The sequence below is a fragment of the Uloborus diversus genome, chromosome 3, assembly GCF_026930045.1.
Source record: "Uloborus diversus isolate 005 chromosome 3, Udiv.v.3.1, whole genome shotgun sequence".
Classification (NCBI taxonomy): Eukaryota; Metazoa; Arthropoda; class Arachnida; order Araneae; family Uloboridae; genus Uloborus; species Uloborus diversus.
In genome coordinates this window covers 168,906,428-168,925,379 of record NC_072733.1, presented here as the reverse complement: position 1 = coordinate 168,925,379, position 18,952 = coordinate 168,906,428, and the positions used below count along the sequence as shown (strand labels likewise).

At 31.7% G+C, this 18,952-nt stretch overlaps 1 protein-coding gene across 2 annotated transcripts in view; it reads right to left on the bottom strand.

Annotated features, from left to right (window-relative positions):
* Positions 1 to 417: 417 nt before the first annotated feature.
* LOC129219268 (fragile X messenger ribonucleoprotein 1 homolog) overlaps positions 418 to 18,952 on the bottom strand; it is a 106,538-nt gene continuing 88,003 nt past the window's right edge. For both annotated transcript variants that reach the window (XM_054853598.1, XM_054853599.1), the window contains exons 12-14: positions 11,020 to 11,251; positions 8,547 to 8,696; positions 418 to 2,302 (exon numbers count right to left, since the gene is read on the bottom strand). In XM_054853598.1, coding sequence (XP_054709573.1) covers positions 1,974 to 2,302; positions 8,547 to 8,696; positions 11,020 to 11,251 — 711 coding nt within the window. In that variant the 3' untranslated portion in view covers positions 418 to 1,973. The remainder of the gene's footprint in view (positions 2,303 to 8,546; positions 8,697 to 11,019; positions 11,252 to 18,952) is intronic.

Sequence of the window (18,952 nt, the reverse complement as noted above, 5' to 3'; positions counted from 1 at the left end):
AATTATAATTATTGAACATATTTCAACAGTTTTTCTAATAGTGGCTAAACTTATAAGACATGAAATTTCTATGATGTTGAATACTTTTAATTTTTTGTGCAAAAAACAAATGCGATTTCTTTTTATATTCATTTTGTTTTTTGTGCTTATAAAAAGTAAATGATGAAGCATTTAATAACCAGTTTTTAGTTTTTAAATGAACTTTTTGTAAAGTAACTTAACTTTTGAGATGGACTGTAGTATTCAGTTATTATTTGGAGTTCTGAGTAAAGAGAACTGATTTTATGAACAATTTTCTTTTGTTTTCTATAGTGTAGTCACAAAATATCATCGATTTGAGCTTTGCAGAATGAATTTGCTGCAACAAAAATATGTTTAAAAGATCAAATGGTTAACAAATAAGATGTACAAACCAAGTAATTTAAAAACTTTTAATGAAATCACAGAAAAATACTGCATTACAAATATGATTAACTTTAACAGGGTAATAAATTTTTAGTACAAGAAAATCCAAGGTTTTTCAAAACTTGGAACATTTCAAAGAAGATCTTGCTTTTTGCCTGTGTATGTAACACATCTGATATTAAGGGGAATGTGGAGTAAAGTGAAATGATAAAATACTTTAAGTTTGCAGCGCCACCTATACAGCAATATTTTAATATGTTTTAAACACAGTTGATTCCATTGAAAAAATAAATAGCTCTAAAGATCAAGGAAAATAATAACACAAGTATTTCAAAAATTTGATACACAATTTGTAATTAACATTTCAAGTATTGATTGAGAGTAACTGATGTTCAGTCTTGTACTTATTTAGATAATATTAAGCACGATTTGATTCAAAATGTTCAATACAATTTGTTAAAAGTGAATGGGGCAAAGTGAAATATTCCATTTCATTCACGATCCGTTTATGAAATCACTTACGTATTCATTCATTAATCAAATCATTTGTATACCTTCATTATTTTATTTACATTTTTTTTCAGTTATTAATTCACTATCTCATAATCTTTTTTATTATATGTTAACTTATTTGTTTATTGTTTTATTATTTGTTAAATTTATTCGCTCATTCAATTAGTTACTCATTCATATTTGATCAAAAGTATTTTCAATAATCAAACAGAATATAATTCTGCCAAAAATTAAAAATAATGTTTCAATGCAAGTTCTATCAGAACATATTGTTCTTTTTTTATGCATTGTATTTTTCAAAACAAATTTTCAATTTGTTATTTCTGAAAAAGGTTAAGTTAACTTTGAATTTGCCACCACATTCCCCTACTACTTGTTAACAAGAAGCAATTTTAGCAATTTTTAAACAAAATAAGAATATAACAGATTATTTTAAATCCAACATTTAAAAAAAAAAAAGTAGATATAAAATTTACCTTCCAAAAACAACAATATATTTTTACTTTAAAATTAAAGATGTAAAAAATTAACTTATCGAGCATTTCAAACTGAAAACAATTGCATATTTTTGTGGTGTAACAGATTTAAATCTTGTTAAACCAATGGTTTTATAATTCAATATGGCACTATCAAAGTACCAACAATACAATACAACAGAATTTCAGCAATTTATTATTTGAAATTAAAGAAATGAAACAATAAATAACCTTATGTTAGGTGAATATATTTACATCACAAGGCACAGTCTAAGTAGTTATCAAAGAAAACAGTATCACACACTCCTATAAAAAAATTCATGTATCAAATTTTAAATATATTACATTTAAATAGAGCACAAAAAGCCATGTCTAATAACAAAATTATTCAACATAAAACAATTTCAACTAAACTCAAAAAAATTAACATCAAATGAAACAAAAGATTTGGCAACATACTGGACTTAATTTATAATTCACACAATAAGGCTTGAAGAAAAACAATATTTTAGAAATTAAGACAAAAGGATTGTTATCTATAGCAAAGAGGTACAATAGAAAAACCTAAGTATATATTTTTCAAGCAGTACCATTAACTACTGAAGATTCATTTAAGACAGAAAGTTCAACTTTGTTAGGAGGGGCATTATTAGACCTAGGATGATCACGCGGAGGTTTAGCAGAATGTGGGCTACCATTTTTTAAACTGCTGTCTTCACCATTTGTACAAGGAGTTGAAGTATTTTTAAAACTATTTACTGATCTCTCAGAAGACGTTAATGTAGATTGCTCAGAGAAGCCAGAACTTCTATAATGATCATCATTAACATTTGTATCTCCATGGTAACGATTTTTCTTCTTCTTTCTTCGTCTACGATTTTTTGAACCTTCAACTGATGAAATACTCTCTGAAAATTTACAGAAAAGAATTAAGATTTATTTCACAGCAGCATAACTCACAAAAATGCCAGAAAAGTACAATTGAACTTTGTTAAACAGCCACATGTAGTGAAAGTCAAGGGTGGTGGTTTAACAAAGCTAACCTTCACCAATTCTTCTTTAAATGAATATTTTAAGGAAAATGCATTTGAAAGCATGTACAGTGAAGCAGTTTACACGTTTCTCTCTTATACATTTTTTAAATTGGTTCCTGCAGAGATTTTGATGTAATATCATATAAGAGTAGGCTTTTTGTGTAGATTACACACCGCAAAATATCATTTTAATAATAAACTATATTTTAAAGCTATATACCTCCTTTGAATTTGACCAATATAGCGTCAAAATGAATTACATCCTAATGCTCTGTACTTTGAGGAAACTTATTGGAAATTATTATTATTAAAACTTTGCTTTCATATTAATTCTTACATATAGAAAAAATAAGTAATAAAAGCATTTTATATCTAGTAAAAAAAAATTCTCCACTTAGCCTATAACTTTGACTCAAAATGTAAAATTTATCTATGATAGAGAACAAAGGTTACGCATAAAAAACTAAGTATAAATGTAGCTTGCGATGGCCCATAAAGTCACACCTCGAAACAAAAGAAGTTGCTAAACAAATTTTAATGGCTTTTTGAGCCCTCAAACTGTAACCACGTTGGTTATTTTAAAAAAAAAACGTTTGGCTTGCGAGTTCAGCTATTTGATTTCTCTTCATTTTTGGTCTTTGTGTTATATTGTGGCGTAATATTTCTGGTTTCTAATCCGACTCTAATAAATCCATCCCTCTTGGTAAGACAACAAACTATAGCTGAAGCTTCTTTTTCTTATTTTACCTATTATCTCACTGCTTTAGTATGACATGTGAGGTTTTAAACACCATACAACTCAGTAGGTACTCTATTAAGCACCATTTCTTTCAAAGTTTTATCTGAAATTCTTTTTGAAAGAGGGAACCAAGTTTTCCCACTTCTGCTTATCAATGAGCTCATGGTAGTCTATAAGCTTTAAAATTGAAATCAGGAATTAAATTTTCAATGACCAGTCAAGTTTATTGAACTGGTCATCGTAATCTGTCGCAAAACAAGTTCTCTGATGACGGTCATCTGCAATCCCTGGTGATATATTTTTTATTCTCAAAGTAACCAGTGTGCTACAACAGTATTGCTGATGATCGAAACATCATTAGAGAAGTTTGTTTCCATCGAAGTAGGATGGCAAGTTTGAAGAATTTGATTGGATAGCAAAAATTTACAATTCCAGATCTCAATTTCGATACTGAGAGACTACCACGAGTTCTCTGATAGGTGGGAGCGGGAAAACTCGAATCCTCCCCTTAAAAAAAGAATTTCAGACAAAAATATTAAAGAAATGGTGCTTCATGGCATACCTACTGAATTATATGATTTCCAAAACCTCATGTAACCTAACCTAAACTAGTCAGACATGCGCAAAAGTAGACCAAGAAGCGACCACCACACTTTGTTGTCTAACCAAGAGAGATAGATTTCTTAGAGCTAGATTCAGATTAGAATCCAGAAATCTTATCCTGCTATATATCACTAAAGCCAAATACTGTCAGGAGTTAAGATAATAGTGCAACTCACCAGTCAAACTATGTTCTATGTATGAAATGTGGTTTGTTTGAGGGCTCAAAAATCATTAAAATTTATTTAACAACTTCTTTTGTTTTGAGGTGTGACTAACGTGGGTTGTTGCAAGCTACATATTTATTTTAAAACTTATATACTTAACATACGTTCTGTATCACATGTAAATTTTACATTTTGGGCCAAAGTTATACGCTAAGTGGAAAATACTTTTTTTGTTCTCCTATGCAAAAAATGCATTTATTACTTACTTTTTCGGTATCTCAGTAAGGATTAATTAATCAGAGAGCAAAGTTTTGCAAATAATAACTTCTGATACTTTTTATCAAAGTACGGAGCCTTACAATGTTTGGCAATTTTGACACTATAGTGGTTAAATTCAAAGTATGTGTGGAACTTGAAAATACAGTTTATTATTAAAATGATCTTACGCGGTGCGTAATCTATACAAAAAGCAGACTCTTAAGTGATATAACATCAAATTTATATTTTGGATGAAATTATTGTAACTTTTTCCAGTTTTTATGCAATAATGGTCAAATTCAAGGTGCAAGCGGCACCTCAAGATATTTTTGCTGTCAAAATCCTTTTGCGTGACCAAATACCTCTACCAAAGACAACTTTTCTGCAACATTACTTAGCGGTTATCAGATTTTGATTTTTTCACTCCACCCTACTAATACATATTAACATATACCTATTACACATTTTTTTCATTTCTATGTTTTTTTCATATAGTCCTTTCAAAAAAATATAAACTTTATTTCACTGTATTTTAATTTCTGAATTAACTTTGAATAATAATAACTTGCTGGCTTGTGGTTTAGTTTTGCTTCTTAAACTTGAAAATTAGATTTTTTTTGTGCATGCTTAAGATTGTTTTGACATCTTTCTAGCACAAAGTCAAAGAACACAATTTTACAGAATTCTCGGGGTTCATACACTTGTGGTTTAAAAAAATTCTCTGACTTTTAAAGGTTTTTTACTTTTTTTTACAAAAAAAAGGAAGTATTGTATACACGAAAAAATTTTCACTCAAAATTCAGCCTTAATTTCCATTTTGCTCACCCCCAAATTAATGTTGAGTTTTTTTCAACTCGACCACACGTGGATTAGTGCCTAAGAACGTATAAACACCCGAAATATCCATTTTGACATTGCCCGAGTTAATTACACAAACTTTTCTCATGACGTCCGTATGTATGTGCATGTGTATGTTGCATAACTCAAGAATGGTATGTCCTAGAAAGTTGAAATTTGGTACATAGACTCCTAGTGGGGTCAAGTTGCTCATCTCTCCTTTTGGTTGCATTCGGGTGTTTCTAAAGTGGTCTTTCACCCGCTTTTGTGGGGAAATCATTGTTAATTTTGATGCATACACAAGTGGTGTTATAATTTGGCAGACACTTGGCGATATATCGCAAGTTTTTTGGTCGCCAAGTTTTGTTGCTAATTTGGCAACAAATTTGGCGATTTTTTTAAAATATTTTTTTTAAAATTTGGTTTCAATTTGGCCACTGGAGACGATATTTAGAGAGTAAACAATTGAATCACATTAAAATTTCTAATAATAGGAAAAGGACATTAAAATTGGAGTAAAAGGCAGTCATGTGATGCACACATCAGGACGTTTTTCAACCTGACCACGCGCGGATAAGTGCCTAAGAACGTATTGACACTCGAAATATTTATGCAATGCTCAGGTTAAGAATTCCGAGAGATATTTTGGAAACATAGCGGCATATTAGGGCAATGGCAAACCTCCTTCATAACTAAATGGCATTCCCCAGAACGAGAGCCATTCAAAATGGGATCAAAAACTCTGAGCAGCCTCTAAAAATTTCTATGGAACAGGTTGTTGCATAAAGCCCCCCCCCCCCCAGTGGGCACCACTGCTTACCTAGTGGCTAATGTAGGTGCAGTTATGACAAGAATAGTGGCAGGTTATTGTTAGGTATTCATGACTTTTTTCTGGAAATGGTTGTTTGCATGGTGGCTTAAAGTAGTAATACTATCCTACTGCGCAGTATCCATTGGAAATCAATGGCGATCCGCGGACAACAAAGAGACAGTTTTAATGAGGGAATCTGTATATCACTTTTATATGGGATACATAAAAATATTAGAATAAAATTTAGATTGGTTCAAAAGAATAGAATATTTTATTTTATGCAAAAATATTACATTACAATTATAAAGTAAATGGTAGTTAGTATTCAATAGCATCCCCTTTAGCTTTATTAACAGCATATAATCGATCTGGCATACTATATAAATGGTGTTTGCAAATATTTTGATCAATATTAGCCCAAATATACTTTGTGGAAACTACTAACTCAGTTTTACTCGAAAGAGGATTTTCTCCGAGTTTTTCTTCATCATATGCCGTACGTTTGCAATGAGATTAATGTCTAATGAGTTCAGTGACCAAGGAAATAACTTGATGTAGCATTGGCAGAACCAATTCTTAGTGAACACAGAGGTATGTGGTCATGCTAAATTGTGTTCAAAGATGAATCATCTTCAAATAAATTTTCTGACAATGGAATTATGAAACATTGTAATACAGTCAAACCTCCCAATAGCGGACACCATCAGGACCAAAGTTTTTGTCCGTTAATAGAGAGTGCCCGCTATTGGGGAGTCTGAATTTACGATGGCATTTTAATTTGTATTTTAAACCTATACATACAGTGTATAGTTCTAAATTAAATTAATGAGTATTGCTTATATAAGTGAACTTAACTAATAAGTAAATAATTTGCTGAATCTTTTGGGAAAATAAAATAGGAAGGCATTTGTGTAAATTGTTTCCTCTAGCAGAACAAAACCAGTCAAGCACAATGAAATCAATGTCGTTGATTTTCAGCACCTTTTTTGTTTTAGATTGTGGCAAAATGTAGCGCAATCGGCTACTTTTCACTTAATCTTCTCACTAAATTCAGGAATACCACACACACGATAAGATAAAAGAGGAAACACGCAGCAAAAAGAATACTGATTTTAAATAAAATCTTTTGCATTTAATAAATGATGCAATCAGTTATGAATGGGTGGTAATTAAAGGAGAAATAATGTGAAAAATTCTAATATTTTGAACCATTTGGATAAATATTCTAATATTTTGACTTTTCAAAATATTTTTTTTTATTAATCTCTTCAAATACATAAATTTTATGGAAATAAATAAGTTTCATAAACTATTAGTCCTTAATAAAATTCATTTGCATTAAAAGTCATTACATTACAATCAAATTTTGAATCTGTACAAAAAAAAATAGTCGTCCCTCGCTACTTCGCTCTTTGACTATCATCGCGATTTTCCCCTCTTCAAATTTATTCATTAGCTTTTATAATTGTCTCAGTTTTAGCTCTTCCGTTAAAAAATAAATAAATAAAAGAAATAATTTAAAAAAAAAAACATTGATTTCAAATAAGGCAAGTTCTTAGTAGTCAGTTGAGGAGGAGGAGAGTGGATTTATAAAGATGCTGCAGAAAAAGCCAAGTATTGCTATCTGCTTTCAATAGTTAAAGACTTACTGGGAAGTGTATATATCACTATTATTGAAAGAAGATAAATGTATTTGTAATATCTTCAACTTCTTGCTTTTCAAACAGTAAGCATTACTTTCAATAGGGAAATAAAGCAGTTGCCAGGCGGGGGAAATTATGTCACTCATTTGCACTTATTTCATCATCAAACATGTTGCACTATTTTAAGATTAGAGATAGCATGTAAGAATTCTCTGAGTATGCACACACACATAGTTCAATTCACTTTACTAACACTATGATATTTAGAATAAAGTATAAAAAGGTATTATTTTTAGATATTTTGTGTTATACATTGGATAATATGAGTGTAATGGTGGTTAAAGAATATTATTTCATGTCTATAAGGCTCTACTTGTTTAAAAAAAAAAAAAAAGAAGAAAAAACCACGGTTATAAATTAGTTTTCTATGCATTAATTAGGGAAGCATTCACTTTATAAATAAAGAAATCTATTTTGGGGAAATTTACCTATCACCGTAAAAGCTGGAACGGATTGACTGTAATCAATGAGGTTTACTGTATTCTAATATTTTGAACATGAGCTGTATGTATAACATGAGTCGAAAATAATTATTTACATAAATTTATTAATCACTAAGCATTAGAATGGCATAGTAGATGAAAATAAGCGAGTGTTAAAGCCCCCCATCCAGGGCTAAAACGGGGAAGATTTTTTTTTATAACTTTCTTGCTTGAAAAGATTAAAGAGAAACGGTATAGTTACTGACCCTTTATCTAAACTAAACTGAGATAATAAAAATTGCTACTCAGATGAGTAATGTATAGATTTTAATAAATGAAATTAAGAACATAACACTATTTTTAAAAAATGGTAATGATATTGTATATAAACAGAAGTACAGTGAAATATCTTTAACATCAAAACACTTAACATTGAAAATGGGTTAAGACAAAGCGATGTAGCTGTCTGGATTGCAAAAAATACACATCTTTTACCCTGGAGCTTTCTAACTGGAAAAATCATTTCAGACCCCTCAATTTAGTGTTAAATGTTTTTCACTGTACTTATTACAATCTTTTACCTTGATCCATGCTAGCAATACTGGAGACTTCATGGCTATCTAAAACGGATTCATCTTCATCAGTTACTCGACGCCTGTCATTTCTACCTCTTTGTCGAGGAGGTAAATCTGAATTCTTGTCATCTCGATCTAACACATCACGACGATGACCTAAAAAGATTTTAGTTTCATTTAAAGTTACATAAAATAAGCATAAGAGAAAAATATACCAAAAATAAGGCCTTACGAAGTGATTTTACATTTGATGTTGCCCATATTTTTTTTTTGATACACCAGAATTTTTAATGAATATTAGAAAAGTAACAACATAGGATTTGCATGCCAATTTGCAAAGTTTATGATCTTAGAAAGTTTTGTTAAAAAAAAAAAAGAAAAATAAAAGAAATGTAAAAACAATAGAATGATTGGGTCAAATGCTAGGACAGGGTGGCGACAGGAACTGGAAAAAAAAAGTTCCCCGACTTTTCCCTGATTTCGTTCACTAAATTTCCCTGATTTACGTTACCAATAATAATGGTTTCCGTTCTTCGCCCTACTTGAAAAGCATTGCATATTAAATAAAATGCAGTGTTTAGCACAGTTTAAGCTATAAATTAAAAATATATTTTGAAAAGATGCTCCTTTTTTTGGTAAAAATAGTATATTAAATTATCGACAGAGAAATATCGTAATAAATCTAAAATACTTTGCTTCCAGAACCAGTTAACATTAAGAATTCTAAGAAATTATTAAAACCACTCTTAAAGACATATCTAATCATGATAAAACTAAGAAATTTAAATGGAAATAATACTGAATTGAATTTATAAGCAGTATAATAGTTGCTGCAAGAATAACAAATGACAGAGTTAAAGTATAGAAGCAAGGTAGTTTTACTTACGTAAAAAATACTGCCGTGTGCAGGTAAACGGCAGAAATACGTTTTCGAGATATTTGAAGAAATGTGGTGGACTCAGTACTAACAATAGGAAAATGTTGGAATTAGATGGTTTTTTTTGTCAAACTTTTTCAGCGGAAACCAAATAAGCGAGTAGGCGTAATAAGGATAACGTACAACAGATGATAAAAATGCAAGAAAAATGAAAAATGTGCAGTTACTGCCCTTTACTTACACAGGGCAGAGTAGACATTTATGTAAAACAAATTGAAATCTTTCAACAAAATAATAATAATATTTACTTTCTTACATACAATACTCAATTTCAAATGATTTCATTAGTTGTCGAAAAAAATCTTAGATAACTTTAGTAACAAACAACATTGAAAATCAAAAACAATTATTAATTTCGAAATGTATATGCATATGGTTTTAAAATAAAAGAGTTTCAAAATCTGAAGAAAAAAAAACCCTTTGTGTAATCTGAAGTGACAGCGAATAATACCATGGGAAAAAAATAAATTTGATTTTCAGTAAAATTCAATTTTAGCAATTAAATTAAAAACGCCAAATGATAACTTTTAAGACATTTTCAGTATTAATTTAAAAAATAAAGATTTTTTTTTCTTGAAATCGTGATAACAGTATGCTAATTGCTTCAAGACAATGAGTAAAGGCAAGGGAGCAAAGTCATTAATGACGGCTTCTTTGCCTGTAGGGTTGTTTATTTTACGTAGCTTGGAATGCTTGGAAGGAAAATTCAAGTAAGGTAAAATAAACAACTTTACAGACACAGAAGCAATCTTAGGAAGCTCATAAAAAGATTGAATACTTTGACCTTGAGGAAAAAAGATGCACAAATATGCGGTACTGTATAATCGCAACTCACTAATTTTACTTTTTTAAAACAAATAATTGGCGGAAAATTCGTAGGGAATCTAAGTACGTCATTTTACAAGGAAAAAAAAAATTTTTTTTCTTCATTTTATCACTTTTCCCTGAATTTGTTATTTTTTCAAAATTCCCTGATATTTCCCTGATTTTTCCCTGAGTGATAAAGCTCCCTGACTTTTCCCTGATCTCCCCTGATCTGTCGCCACCCTGTAGGATTCATATGAATTTTTGAAATTAAGCAGATGCTTTTTAGGGGAAAAAATAAACATCAGTATCTTATATATTGTATACAATATACAGTGCATACATGTTTTTGAAAGTCAAAACAAACGGGTTTCTCTAGACTTTTTATGGAACCTCAAAGAAGTTTTGATGGCTCACCCTGACATCTTACTGACTATTACATAAGACATTAATTTTGATCATTCATGAATTGGATTATTATTCCAATCTGATAAACTGGGGGGGGGGGGGGGACTTTGTCAATACATAAAAGCACAGGATGAAAAATTAAAATATTCAATTAGTCATGAGGAAAATATTACTCCACTTGAATGGTTCAATAAAACTCATGTTATTCGTTTTAAAAGTATATACTTTTACATCCGTAATTGTGAATTTTTGTATCATGAACAATTTTAAGAGAAACTAAATTATGAATAAAAGATTTAGACGTTTTTGTACATAAAATTTTTAATTCACCTGTATTATTAGAAAATCTATTGTCAGAACCACTCCATCTTCGATTGGAATTCATTCCGCCACCTCGACCTCTACCACGAGGGAGAGTATTCCTTCCACGTCCACCTTCAGTATCAGAATAGTTTCTATCAAACCCACCTCTCCTTATAACAGGATAGCTTGGAACAGAACCTACTTGATTCCGAAGTTGTTGGTCAATTTCTAGTTTCTCTTGCCGTAACTTTTCTACTTCCTAAAAAACAAATTATTTACATTAATAATTTACAAATAATCAAATCATTAATGTGTCTAAATAGTTTATAAATGTTAAAACAAATTATTAATTGTATTTTGAATACTTTTTCTTTTTCATCAAAAACCATATTTTATCATCATTAAATTGCCTTCAAAACAAGCAGTGTAAAAAAAGAGCTTAGCCAAATTTCCATTTCAAACAAGCACAGAAATGTGGCTCAAAAAATTTCCCCGTATATTGTAAATGGTACTGAGTCATTCGCTACTTTATAAGATAGAACTTTAATTCTGATTTGAGGAGAAACATGATAGTTACACACATGTGAGCCACAGTCCTAGAAGAAATTCTTTTAGCAGTTTGAGCAACAAATAAACCCAAAAATAGTCTGCAAGGTAAATCAGCATTAGATTACTCATAACACTTACAGGGGTCTGTCCAGGATTTTTCAGGGTCCGTTTTTTGTGAAAAACCAAATAATTTAGTGAAAAATGAATTAATTTTGTGAAAAATCAAATAATTTCAAAAAAAAAAAAAAATCTTGTTAAAACAAAATTTTACAATTTAGAGATGGCACAAACTGTCTCATTTAAACTTAAAGTTGAGAGTTTCCCTATTCTATGTTAAGAATATCATTCTGGGGTGTTTTTCTAGTATTTGGCAGGAGAGGGGGGGGGGCACATCGCTCTCTCCAGAATCAATATTTATCTACCATTCTACATTATGTTAAATTATACTAGAAATATTTCTATACGGTACTTAAAATAATTGTAACAAAAAAAAATAAATAAATAAAATTATGACAAGGATGTTCAGCATTTAACTTTTTGACCCAAGACACTCTTAAAAAGCACAGAATTTCGTTTTAAACTTTCATATTCCATGATTTTAACAAGAATAAAAAGAGATTTTATTTGTTTACCTCTTAACAAAGTGTTCTAAACATCAAAAATTCGAAAAATCGGATTTCCATAGCAGATGCAAAGAGATTGCAATTCTCAAAGTGAAGGCATCAAAAGTATAAAAACGACTTGTAAAAGAAATATTTTTGATAAAATTATTTTTAAATTGCATTTTAGAGTTCTATGATAAACATATCATTAATATCTGCAGACACAGTTGAAGCAAAAAAAAAAAAAAAAAAAAAAAAAAAAAAAAAAAAAACAACCATCGATTCAGCATTTTAATTTTTGACTCATACAAGAAAATGCAATTTTGCTTTAAAAACTTGAAATGAGCGTTCTAACAAAAATAAAGAGACTTTTCATTTATTTGCATCGTAATAAAGCAAAATTAGCTTGAAAAAAGAACAAAATATGATTCTCATATCGGATGTTAAAAGATTGCATTTTTCAAAATGTAGACATCTAAAGAAAAAAAACTGTAAGTAAAAGAGCTTATTTAAAGTTAGTCATCTTTGTTAGCATCGAAAAATCAAACCCATATAATTTTCTCCCAAAATAACTGTTAAAGCAAATATTGACAAGCTGGTAAAATAATGAAAATATTTTCTAATCAAGTCATTATAAAGTTTAAACGCCAGACGCTAAGTGGTGATAATTTTTGAAGTTGGTAACCCGATCATATTTTTCCCCACCCTTACTATCCCTTTGCAATTCTAAGTTCATTTCACTATCCCTTAGCAATTCTAAGTTCATTTCACTATCCCTTTGCAGTTCTAAGTTCATTTCGCTGACATATATTATTATTATAATTGTTTATTAAATCATGAACAAGGAGAAAAGTGCTTACTAACACCTTTTCAGAAAAGTTTACAACAACACCAAAAGTGCTTACCAACGCCTTTTCAGTAAAGTTTACAAAACTGCTGCTAATTAACTGTGATAAAACAAACAAAATTATTTAAAACCAAACTTATTTTCAGTTGTTAATTTCTTTCCAAGATACAAACAACAAGCATTATATTTATTTGGCAGTAGCAGTTATTTAATGCTTGCAGGAGCATCACAAGAGTACCGATTTTTTTTCTTTGCTAAATTAGCAGATTTTGTATAAGCTGATCCCTCTAATTTGACTTAAAAGGTTCCAAAAATTATCAGTTTTATACACAAAAATATGTATTATTTTGCTTACAGATTTGCTCTTTCAATAAACAATTTGTGAAAGATCCGTTCTTGTTTATTAGAATTTTGTGAAGGGTCCATTTCGGTTGATCGGGATTTTGTGAAAGGTCCGTTTTGGTTGATCAGATTTTTGTGAAGGGTCCGTTAACAGACCCAAATATCCTCTGGCCAGACCCCTGACTTATTATCATAAATCATTACTAACCAGGAGACCACATGATCAAGGAAATTCGAAAAAATTCCAAATTGGAAGCATTTGGACGAGCATGGTAAAATATATTTATGACACAAAAATTATGTGCCCTCTTGGGCCTGTTATCAAAATACGAGATCCTAAAATCTGTCGAAAATTTAAGTAAAGTCGCCAAATTTAGCGAGCACTGTTCAGAAATGGAATGTACGATGCAAATTCAACATCTGCATCTGACTAGACATCTATCTCATGTCCATTTTTGGTCTTTACCAAAGTGCGTGAAAGATGTTTTAAGTAAATACTTTACTCGGGGGTGACTACTGAGGAAGGGAGGGGAAGAGTCGTGGTACAAGACTGCTCCATTAAAATTTTTATGGAGTTGTTTTTAAGGATATTTTTCTCTTGTTAGGGGGTGGCTTTTTTTTGTGGGGCCTTTCAGTTATTGGTGTGGGGGGCACTATCGCTCTTGGAGGAAATCGGCACCCCTGATTTAATTGTGTGTCTCAAAGTTATGATCCAGTATCAAGCTCATCAAGTCGAAAGTTTTTCCAGAGAAACGACAGCTTTAAAACAAGATTAAATTTAAGTTTTATCTTATTATTGGTGATGAAAGCAGGCCGACCAGTTGAGAGGGTCAGGAGGTGGCAGTTGACTCTCCTGATATTCAAAGAAAAAGTATTTACATGTACTTGCAAAAGTGTAGTATGGTTGGGGAGGAGGACGCGGGGGGGGGAACGCCCTCACCTGAAATATATTTTTTTATTGCAAAAACAATGCAAATATAGTGTAAATTGATTTCCAACCACCTTTCTCCCCCCCTCTCTCTCTTGGCGAGTCCCCTAAACCCTAAGGTGAGTTTCAACATACATTTTTTTCAAACTATAGCAATGTGTATGTAGGTGTGATTTTTGTTGTTTTTCGGTATAATAAGCATTTGCCGCGAGGAGGTAAAGTGTGATGTCTGCAAATTTATATATATATATATATATATATATATATATATATATATATATATATGTATTGCATTGCTTTTTTGCCATCTTCTGTGCACCAGCTTCAGTGTACAAGCTTGCTTATTTTGTTTCCGCTGAAAGTTAAGCTAAAAAAGAAAGTTATATTCTAACGTTTATCTTTACGGAATCCGAAAAGCTTTTCTTCAAATCTCACAAATTCATTTTAGTACAGTAAAATTAGGTCAAAAAATGGCCAAACCCAAACATCCAAAAAAAAAAGGTGAAACCTGTTGCAAATTACTTCTTACCCTTCCATCAAGAAGGGGTAAAAAGTCCCAGCACTTTGCGCATCGGGTTTTGGGGGAAAGGGGGGTGGGGATGAAAAAAATCCTCTTTTTAAATAAAAAATAATTTCTATTACTTAAAAAAATGCTCAAAAGTCGCAGAAACCACTCTATAACAGTAAAATAATAAACTCTCATAGAAAAAAATGCTAATTAAAAGGGGTGCATAGGCGGGGGGGCTGGGGGGTGTCCATGGCACAGATTGCGTCATTGGAATTTTTAAGGCAGTTTTTTCATTTTTTCAAGGGGTATTTCTTTCTTTTTTGAGGGCTTTTACTCTGGATGGGTACTCCGTCACACTTCAGGGGTGCACCATCACTTTGGGAGGGGGGGGGGGGACCATGAATTTGCATTTTAAAATCAACGATTGCAGTGAAGTTCATGAAAAAATTTCACCGATTTATAACTTTTCCGAAGTACAAAATACCACACAATGATATAGTAATGTCAGAAGGGTAATTCTAAAAGATCTAAGCAAGCTCAGTAACCAATTTAGTTGTGACTGGAGTTATTAAACTGTTTAGAGCGCTGGCGTGACATCCAAAACAAAATCCCTGTGCAGCATAAAAAATAGTACAAATTGACTGCAGTTTACCTCCTTCTTCTTAATTAATTTATTTCAACTTTTCTTTAATCTTTTGCTATTACCGTAAGGGGGGATAAAGCGAAATTGCCAACAGTGAGACGGGCAATGCTGCAATTCTGCACATTCCAAGTCGGTGGGGGTTCCCGTTTGCAAACACCTAGCCGCCTCTATTTTACACAGCCGGTTATGTGAATTATGCTAAACATGCGAACATATACTTGCAACACTATCTGAAACTTTCGAGTACATTATGCAATTCTTTAAAAAATTGATAAATATGTCACATCAGCTACCCAACGATCCTACGCAGTGACAAATTTAGGTGGTCCAGAACCTGTAGTGATTCAACAATGGAAGAAGTCTTGATGATAGCAATGAGCAATACCACAGTAGAATGCTAAATACTGCTCTTCCCTCTCTTACGGGTATTGACTCAAGTTGGTAGTGGTGTTGCTCGCTGATACTGGTCATGTCGCTGATAATAAGGTGAGTTGTGATGTGGCCTTTAACGTTGCGGTAATAACATAAAAGGATATTGAAGGCAAAAAATTAAGTTGCATTTCTTTGTAAAAGAGGTATGGAGTTATGTCTCTAGCTTCTGTTACGAGTGTAGTTACTATCTGTAGACATGTGTAAGCCCAAACCATCTTTTACACCGAATAGTATGAACAGTAAAAAAGATAGAACAACAAATTGCTAAAAACTTCTAGTACAAGTTGTGCGCTGATCCTCCATCAGTATTCGATGAATCTGGTTTCAGAAGTAAAGAAAACCTGTATGGTTAAGTGTTATTATCCCCCCCCCCTAAAGCAAAATATCCATCCACGCCACCATCACAAAATAAACAGTTGGTGTCATATATGTTATAGATGGAAGATACCTTCTCAATCATGTTTTTTCTTTTTTTATGGTAATTATCTGCAATTCTCAAGGAAATATGCCAGCAATGCAATGTATATGTCACTTGTAAGTATGGGGAAAGCTAGTGCCATATTTGATGGGTACAAAGAAGGAGAAAGCACCACAGAAATATCTGCGTCCTATTACAACAGCCAAGCCTTCTGCTCTAGAAGACTTTCTTCGCCTCATATCTTGTGCTTGCTCAGAGGGATTATTGGAAAAATGAATGTTTGATAAGTCTGAAAGTGGACTGAAGTGCTGAACTATATGTGCAAACTGTGTTAGACATAGACATAGCTGCAACAATAACGATTTTGCCGAGGATCTAGATTTCAAAAGAGATCTTGATAACGAAAACTTTGTTACAAGCTTTGAAAACTCCAATTCTGATGGAGCTTTTATCTCAATCTGATGATGCATTTGAGGCCATGCATGTTATAACGTTAACTAAAAATTCTGCTTTTAAGTACTGTAAAAAAAGCAATATAATAAAAGGGGAAAAAACCAGTTCAGCATAATTTTTCTGACCATTTAATCAAATGTGCCATCAGAGGGGGGGGGGGGGATAATCTTTAAGTATATTATTTAGTTTTGGGAGGTGAGCTACTGTTCTTGTGAGGTGGACAGTCCTGTAATTTACGTGAACTAATACTTCTACTTGAAAATGAAAGGAGAGAAGGGGGATTGGTGTATTATTTTTTTCGAAGGGGGGGGGATTGGCGTAACATTTTTTTTCGGGGGGATGATGTAGCTTTGGGAGGAGGGGCACCATCGTACTTGGAAGATGGACACACTTGATTACTAACTTTAACTTTGCATAAAATAATATTTCCACTTGAAATGCATGGAGGGGGGAACGGGGGTACTGCTTTGTTTTACGGGGATAGGGGGGCTCTAGGTGGGTTGTGTCATCCTTCTTGGGGTAAACGCCTTTGTTTTCATGCTTTTAAATTTAGTATGATATAATATTCCCTCTTGAAATTTACTCTAAAAATTCCGAAAAAATACTCAAAACAGCAATTTTTAGATGTCCCCCATTCCAAAACCCCACGCACAATGGGGTGGGACTTTTTACCTGTTCTTATTGGGAGGGTAATGAACAATTTGCACCAGGTTTAGCTTTTTTTTTGGATGTTTGGGTCCGACCCCTATTTTTACTGTACTATTTCTGCAGATTCTGCGGTTTAACTTCCCATGGCCGAATTGACCCTTTCCCCACTAAAAATTTGAAGAGACGGGCTGAATAAAAGTATATTTTTGCATTTTAAGTAGATTTTACTTTAATACTTAAATTGTTAGTTACAACATTATTGATGTACTACGTTTTAAATATTTCTTATTATAGTTCTTATTATGAGTATTTCTCTTAGTTTCTGTGAAAAGTAAATTTGTATACTTAAAACGATATAAATTTAGAAAAAATCCTCTAATTAAGACATTTTAATTTGCAGATTAATGTTAAATACAAATAAGATATATGGTGAAACCTGTGCCTAACGATACTGTCCATAAGGATAACCTGTCTATAACAATATTTTTTTTTAGCCCCAGCAAAATGTCAGCATGAATAATCAATCTGTCTATAAGGATAACCTATCTATTACGATATTTTTTTTTTGGTCCTAACAATATTGTTGTAGACAGGTTTTACTATATAATAAAATTAAAACAAAAGAAGCCTGTTGAAAGGGGAAAAAATATATTACTGACTCAGGCAAATATGATACTGAACAAAATAATGATTATAAGATAGAAAATTGCGGCACCAGGAACATTTCATCAATTTAAGTCTGGTAGATATTGCAACAGTCTAACTCCTCCGAAAAACAAAATTGCAATGGTGTTTCAAACGGAGGTGGCCAAGTTTGTAATAACCCAGACTTGCAATAGGCAAATTGTATCATGTCCGAGTCTTGTGGTGCACTAATCTGGAAATGAATAAGCGATTGTAGTTTCATTGAAACAAAATGCGTAAAAGTTATTCCAGTGTTTTTCAAAATAAGTAAATAACATGCAATACGTTGCGCATTTACGTTATACCCACTTTTACCTGTAGTGATAGGTTTCGTTCAAACGACAGGGGTTGTTATAACAAATGTCGACTATATTAATAGTTTTTAAGAATAAAATATATGTTTCCCTCTATGCATGATGTAATTTCCGATAGCGATAATTTTTACTTACTATCCGATGTTTTCACTTTAGAATTTTTTTTCCCACTTTAAATTAAAAATTAAATATTTTTTCACACAGTCCTCAGACAATAAAACTTCAGGTATTGATTATCACTTAAAAAAAAGAACTGATACCATAATCCAGGACCATTTTAGTTCAGCACCAAAGACTATCCATTTTAGTATCTATATACTGTATGAGCTCAAATTACCCTGTTTTTTTGTATTTATTCATATTAACTCTTCCAGATTGTTTAGAAATACTTGCAGCATATTTCATTAATAATTCACTTGACACATTTAAAATACAGTAATATTCTGAAATGTTTTATTATCACGAATGAAATTCTAAAATTTATGTTTATTTTCATTGTAAAGTTGACGTTCCTCTGAACATAGCTATCTACTTTTGACTTCATAAGCTTGATGGTGATTCTTTAGTTTAACCCACAGAAGTAAGGTATCAA